General features: G+C 47.1%; 1 protein-coding gene across 2 annotated transcripts; it reads left to right on the forward strand.

Moving 5' to 3' along the window:
• Positions 1–931: 931 nt before the first annotated feature.
• On the forward strand, positions 932–7,440 carry LOC117551833. 2 transcript variants are annotated; one of them, XR_004569856.1, is made up of 3 exons: positions 932–5,109; positions 5,414–5,483; positions 6,354–7,440. XR_004569856.1 is itself a non-coding variant. In XM_034224889.1 (2 exons), exons 1-2 carry the CDS (start codon positions 4,941–4,943, stop codon positions 7,239–7,241), a joined length of 1,431 nt encoding a protein of 476 aa, XP_034080780.1. In that variant the 5' UTR covers positions 2,177–4,940; the 3' UTR covers positions 7,242–7,440. The 2 variants fall into 2 exon arrangements, 1 of the variants encoding a protein (XP_034080780.1); XM_034224889.1 differs by having other exon boundaries at positions 2,177–5,483.
• The last annotated feature ends 213 nt before the right edge of the window (positions 7,441–7,653 follow it).

Genomic DNA, 7,653 nt, shown 5'->3' on the forward strand with positions numbered 1-7,653 from the left:
AATGTGTGTATGGTCTATAACTGTTTGGTGCATGATGTTAAACAGCTGATCGTCCTCACATACAAAGCCGAATGGCCAACATGCAAAGATGAGTTTAAATTTCCAGTGTGCACAAACGCAGGAGATTGGCCTGTAACACAGTCCCTCACTCAGTGGTTAGAAACTGACGGAGCTAGGGCTATCAAAGCTTGTGCTAAAACTCACACTGACTTTTCCCAAGTGATGGCTTGCATCCAGAGCCCTACAGAAACAGTGCCAGACTTTATCCAGAGATTCATAACGGTGTGGGACAACAATGCAGGCATTAAAAGAGAGATCAATGATTTGTTTGCAGTACAGAGCTTATTGCATAACCTTATCCCGGAGACAGCTCAAGCTTACATGTTAGCCACCCCCGATTGGCAGATGAAAACCTGGAAAGTTACTATTGCCACCATGCGGGCCCTACACAGAAGCCAGATTTTTCTGATTCCCCGAACGGCACAGGTGCTGCAACAGGGAAGCACACAGGCTTATCAAGGTCAGAGTAACTACCAGCAGACTCAGGGACAAAACAGCACACCACAATATCAGAACCAAGGACAGTCACAAGGTTATCAAAACAAGAACAGGCAGCAGCAAAACAAAAACCAAAAAAAAACAATGCACTGCCACGTATGCGGGAGCACTGAGCACTGGGCAGGGAAATGTCCTAAGAGGTGGGGGGCACAGCAGCACACACACAATTTGCCTGCTCTGCCCCCACCCCTGCAGCCCACACTGCCGCCTCCCCCACCTATGTCCAGCAGCCACTTTCCACCCTATGACAGGCAGGCCCAGCAGGGGCAGTATGCAGCAGCACAGGGTGGCTATAATGAACAATAGGGAGGCCATGGAGGAATAGGGTCAATAACACAAAAAATCCACATTCAAGCAGCAACTATTCGCCTTTCCACTAACCCCCGCGAAGATCCAATGATGCCGGTTGAGGTTAATGGCACAACTGTTGACATTTTGGTTGACAGTGGTGCAACATTATCAGCTGTACGAACAAAAGAGAAGGTGTGTAAAGCAACTAACAGTTTTGTTACCACTGTAGGCGTTTCCGGCGTTCCAATAGCAGAGCCTATTTCAGAGAGAACTAATATTTCCGTTGATGGATCACAGGTGCAACACTCTTTCATTATCTCAGAGGGCAGCCCAATTAACCTGATGGGCAGAGACCTACTGTGTAAGCTACAAGCAACCATACATTGCACACCAGACGGACTGTATTTGACAATACCAGACAGCAGAGTATATCAGGCTGTTCAATTCATACAATCATCTCTAAACAATCTTTATTGTTGGACATTTCCAGATTTCCAAATGCTTTCCATTTTTTCCACAGAGGGAATTCAAAACATTGCTAGCATTTCCCCAGCATGTGCCTCTATGATGTCATCTATGAGGCCTGTGTTACATTGTCACTGCACAGCTGCATTTAACCCATCAAATGAGTATGCACTGTCAGTGAGGAGTTATTGCAATAGCTCAGCTCGGTTGGAATGTGAACAGTTTCTATTTATAGGTCCACAGGGGTGCGCATTGCCTATTAGGCTCACACCCTTACAACAGGGCTTTTATGTTGTAGAAACTGCCCCACACGTCACACTAGCTGTCACTACAGGCAGTAGTCCTGAGGAGGTGGGGGTCATGGCAGCCCACTGCCAGGCCCGGCTAGAAGTTGCAACAGCTTCTCTGCCACGCACACACACACCTAATCTGATCAACCTAGGGGAGGAACATTACATGCTACGTCTCCCTAAGCCCATGTGTCTCCCCCAAAGCACATTTTCTCACTTTCAACCACCCCTCCCCACAGAGTATGGCCCCCCTTCAGATTTCTCAGAGGTCCCAGCCACCTTATGGGCGAAACACAAGAACCATGTGGGGTTTGTAAAGTCTGCACCCCCTCACAGAGTGACCCTTAAAGCAAATGCCAGATTGCCAGCGATCAGACAGTACAACTTACCCCAAAAAGCCATTTTGGGCATTACAGGGGTAATAGAGTCGCTACTCGCTCAGGGGGTCCTGGTTTACACCTCCAGTCCCTGCAATACACCAATTTTGCCAATCCCAAAGCACAATCGCCCTGATGAGTGGCGTTTTGTCCAAGATTTGCAAGCTATTAATGCTATTGTCATTCCCACAGCACCCATTGTGCCTGACACCAATTCAATCCTTGCTTCTTTGCCTCCAGACAGCACATACTACACAGTCATTGATCTTTGTTCAGCATTTTTCTCTATACCTTTGCATCCAGAAAGCCAGTATCTGTTTGCGTTCACTTTCAAAGGTAAACAGATCACATACACACGCCTCCCGCAGGGGTTTGTTGAATCACCCACTGTGTACGCCGCAGCTGTTAAAAGAGACCTGGACACTTTGGTCCTTACAGGGGGTAGCACCCTCCTTCAGTACGCTGATGACCTGTTGATAGCATCCCCTAACAAAGACGCCTGTCGCATCGACTCCATTTTGCTCATGAAAAGACTTTCTGAATGCGGACACAGAGCATCCCTGGCCAAGTTGCAATACTGCCAGACTGAGGTCACGTATTTGGGTCACATTCTGAGAGATGGACACCGCCTCCTCTCACCTGCGAGAGTCTGCCTTTTGAACAAAGTGCCACCACCGCGCACAAAGAAGGAGATGCTTTCCTTCTTGGGCATGGCAAACTACTGCAGACATTGGATATACGAGTACGCTGCTATGGACTCCGTCCTGCGTGCTGCCACTCTGCAGGCCGCCCCGAACATTGTTCACTGGTCTGAGGACATGCACACAGCTTTTCAGGACTTAAAGCAGGCCCTCACATCGGCTCCGGCCCTGGGTCTCCCTGATTACCATCAACCTTTTCATCTACACGTCCATGAAAGGGGGGGCTTTGCAACGGGCATCTTGGTACAGAAGCATGGCTCTAATTTTCGGCCTGTGGCGTATTATTCGTCTCGACTTTCCCCTGTGGTACTTGGTATGCCTTCATGCCTGCGAGCAGTGGCCGCAGTTGCAATGGTTATCAAGCAATCCTCTCCCATTGTACTGGCCAGTGACTGTGTAGTACATGTCCCACATGCAGTTTTGCATATTCTGAACACCTCTGCTACTCAGCATATGACAGCAGCAAGGCGCTCTGGTTATGAGGCGGTCATTCTTTCAAGCCCGCACATCACTCTCAGGCGCTCCCCTCCTCTGAACCCAGCCACACTGGTCCCAATACCAGACTTTGATCTAACACATGACTGCATCACAACCATTGATCTGTCTTCTTCGCCCAGAACTGATATGTTGCAAACTCCAATCCCAAATTCAGATATGATTCTGTACACAGACGGGTCTGCCTGCAGACCGTCTGACACATTACGCTTAGCTGGCTATGCTGTTGTGAACGACTGGGAAGTCTTAGAAAGCCGAGCGTTGCCCAATGGCACGTCGGCTCAGGCGGCAGAGTTGTATGCTCTACTTAGAGCGTGCATTTTGGCTAAAGATAAAGTTGCGACCATTTTCACAGACTCCAGGTATGCTTTCGGGGTATGCCACGATTTTGGAGTCCTGTGGAAAATGCGCGGTTTCTTAACATCGGCTGGTAAGCCTATTCAACATCATGCGTTAGTGGCTCAACTGTTAGACGCTATCTTGCTCCCTGCACAGCTAGCAGTAGTTAAATGTGCTGCTCACACAAATTCTGATGATCCTATTGCACGCGGAAATGCGTTAGCCGACACCGCGGCTAAACAAGCGGCCATTTCCTCTTCCTCCATGGTGCTCCAATGTCCCTCCACACAACCTGCAGAACCCATTTGTTTGCCTTCCTTTAATGATGTCGCGGACATGCAAGCCCGCGCTGATGCTAGGGAGAAAGACTTATGGCTGCGCAGAAGTTGTACACTTGACGCAGAGTCCCGCTTGTGGCTCCACCCAGATGGCAGAATGGTCTGCCCCCGCTCGTTCCTCCATGTTTTGGCACATGTTGCTCATGGCTCTACACATGTAGGAAAAGGAGGGATGAATGGGATTATACAATCACAATGGTTTGCCCCAGGCATCACACTAGCGACACAGGCCCTAGTAGATAGATGCATGACATGCCAGCAGACAAGAAAGAAAAGTGGCCCAGTCCAACACGAACACTTGGTACCCCCGTCGGGGCCCTTTGTAAATATGCAAATCGACTTCTCACACATGCCACCATGCCAAGGTTGCAAGTATCTCTTGGTAATAGTGTGCCAGTTCTCCAAATGGGTAGAGGCTTACCCAACCAGAAAAGAAGACGCTAGAACAGTTGTAAAGTGTCTTCTCAAAGATGTTATCCCTAGATTTGGTGTTCCAGCAGGGATTAACAGTGACAGAGGTCCAGCATTCGTCTCTAAGATAACCCAGAGTCTAGCTACAGTGTTAGGGTTCAGATGGCAGTTGCACGTTCCCTATCACCCACAGAGCTCAGGCCAGGTTGAGAGAATGAACTTGACCATAAAGGAGAAACTCACCAAGACAATGTTGACCACAGGATTGAAATGGGTAGATGCACTACCACTAGTCCTGTGTTCCATCAGAAACACACCGAATGCTACGACAGGGCTTAGCCCCCACGAAGTATTGATGGGAAGGGTAATGTCCACAGGGTCCAGTCCCCCAGTGACACCCCATAAGCTTACTCTGTTATGGACAGATGATTACATGACTAACTATGTAAAATATTTGACTGACATGTTGAGAAAGTTTCACAGACAGGTGGCTGACAGGCTCCCTCAACCTGGAGAGGAGCCAACCCACCCTTTTGAGATTGGTGATAATGTGCTAATCAAGTCTCTTGAAAAAGATGCTCTGTCTCCCAGGTGGAAAGGTCCTTTCCAGGTGTTAATAGTGACCAGAACAGCCCTAAAGGTTCAAGGCAGGACAGAGTGGATCCACGCTTCTCGATGCCGCCTGTCTCCTCCGCCGATCAGAGGGGAGGGTCAGGGTGCTGGCGTGTGATGAATGTCCTCATACTCCTTGGTCTGGGTCTACTATACCTGGCCAAGGAATCCCCGCCAGATGAGGCGGAACCAATCCCGATGACAGGTGGCGAGGGCTCTCGCCCCTCAGAAGGTGAATATAAGGTGCTCTTATCCAAGGGCGCAGGCAGTTTGGCTATCCAGGGCCCAGACCCTGAAGGCCAAACCACATCAACGGGCACACCATTGCCTAGCAACAAAATCAGGTTGTTTCCCACCATCACACAAACATTTAGAAAAAGAGGGAGAAAAAAGAGGAAAGTGGGCCCCGAGATAAGGCTACTCCCTCTCCCTGCTCTTGACATTCCCAAAACAGGATTACAGAATATTTCCTTTGAATGTCCGACTACACACTGTAACTCACATGACTGTGTTGTTGTGTTTCCTGTGTTTTCAAGCAAAGGCTTATGGGCGTGGAACGTCTATCCAGAGACGGGGTACCAGCGGTTCCAGGTCTCGCAGCGGATGGTAAGAATAACACTCAACACCATTGCAAATGTACCCCCAGAAATGTGGTGTTTCACTAAAGAACAGTTAAAGAATGATCCTATGTGTACCACATGGACACCCAATTACAGAGATCCCAGTACAGGGGTCACTAGATGCTCAAATATGGAACCAGGTCCAGCTGTAATTAAGTCACCAGGAAGTGATGTAGATTCTTTAAAGAGTGCCCATATCACTCCACCTAAACAAACTAAAACCCATTCTAATTCTGCAATAAATCTAATGATAGATTATGCACATGAACGCAATGTTAGCAACTGTTGGCTGTGCCAAAATATGCCAGAGTCCATGCACTCTCCCATGTTCAGCCCAATTCCTTTCACAAAACCTGACTACAGTTTAGTTAGCTGGAATGATATAGCATCCCGAATTAGCGATGAGACCGATGATTGTTACATCCCTTCTTACCCCATAGACTCCAAGCAACCTTTAAGGTACAAGGGCTTAATCTCGCTCATTGTTGACACAATAAATAAGGATTACCTACCAGACGGTTTCAAGCGAGTAATGGTCCTAAAATTTATATATGTGAAGAAGTACTTAAACCTAGTTTTTGAATACAGATTCCAATTAGCTCTAGTCCAGACTAATTGTTCAATTAACTATACGGGACCAACATGTTCACCTCAACCACACACACCATCTTTGTTGGTTGAAGCCTTAGTAACAGTGGTACCCTGGTTTGGGTCCCGAACAGTGGACTCGATTAAAGTTAAAATACATGACTGCTCGCTGCCATTACCCCTAGGTAAGTCCCCTACACGTGACTGTTCAGTTTATATTCCCCCAGTTGTGGTGCATGAGTGGAAGAATGTGTCTATCTGCTTTCAGAACGGAGGAGGGTTTCTACCCTCTCACGATGTGGGCCACAGCGACTGTAACACCGTAATAAAGGTCAAACTAACCAGTACTCCCCTCCCAGAGAGAGTTTACTTGGTCTGTGGAGACAGAGCCTACAGTTGCATGCCTTATGACACTTTTGATGGCACCTGTTATCTAGCCTATCTAATCCCTTTGATCCGTAAAGTAGAGATTGATGAGATTGCAGCAATACTCCCCTCCCTACACAGAAATCGTAGGACCATCACAACAGGTCAGCAGCTGGCTAGCGCTGTCCTGCCCTGGTACGGCATTTATGTTTCCCAGCAGGAAATCATAGCTCTCTCCAAAATAGTGGAAAACCACCTCAATGTATCCAACAGAGCCATGTTGGCTGAACACAAAGAACTGCAGGAAGTTAGAACAGTGGCATTACAGAATCGCATGGCACTGGATCTTCTGCTAGCAGCACAGGGGGGCACGTGCAAGGTGATTGGCTCTGAGTGTTGTTCTTTCATCTCTGATGCTACACCTGAGGTCATGGATATGGCTCATGATACTGCTAGGGGAATAAAAGAATTGCACGAAACTCATGGGTTTGCATTTGGGGATTTATCTGGAATATTTGGGTCATGGGGAGCGGGATTGGGTAAACTTGCCATTACCATTTCACTGTTTATCTTAGCTGTACTAATCCTGATAATGTGCCTAGTCACTGTTGTTAAACTAGTCATGCAAAAGGTTGTCAAAACCGCCCTCCAGGCCCCACAGACACTGGTGGGGTACGACACCATTGATGACACCGTGATGATGTACGACGTCGAGCTTCCCGACCCGTGGGTCTCTACCGTGGCACCCGAACCATGGGTTCCCCCTTACAACGAATGGCCAATTAATTAAAACTGATTAAAGTTGATTTTTTCCTTTTCAGGTTGTTACACTACACAATACATGTCTGACTTTTCCTTTTCAGATTTTGAATGTATTGATATTACTAAAATTAAGTGCCTGACTCTTAAGATAATCCTAAAATTGAGGACACTGCACTTTTGCAGATCACAGATTGATCAAATCACCATTGTGAATTCTATACTCTAACTGTGAATTTTTAGCTGGATCTCTTACGATCCTGAGTTTTAAAATGCTTTTGACTAGTGATTGCCTTCAAGTAAATCTTTAAAGCGGCAAGCTGGTTTTGATTTTATAGTTTGATGAATGAAATTAACTAATGGTAAATGATAAAAGATATTAGTTTAAAACAAATATTTAGCCATTGTGCACCTGTGTTTTATGTGTGTTCATTATTATGCTT

The sequence above is a fragment of the Gymnodraco acuticeps genome, unplaced genomic scaffold (genome assembly GCF_902827175.1).
Source record: "Gymnodraco acuticeps unplaced genomic scaffold, fGymAcu1.1, whole genome shotgun sequence".
In the NCBI taxonomy this organism is placed as follows: domain Eukaryota; kingdom Metazoa; phylum Chordata; class Actinopteri; order Perciformes; family Bathydraconidae; genus Gymnodraco; species Gymnodraco acuticeps.

Excerpts from the sequence above, each read along its gene's own strand:
- LOC117551833 (XM_034224889.1), top strand. The coding sequence starts at position 4,941 with ATGCCGCCTGTCTCCTCCGCCGATCAGAGGGGAGGGTCAGGGTGCTGG. Across the intron at positions 5,484-6,353 it reads TCCAGGTCTCGCAGCGGATG|AACGGAGGAGGGTTTCTACC; the intron begins GTAAGAATAACA and ends ATCTGCTTTCAG.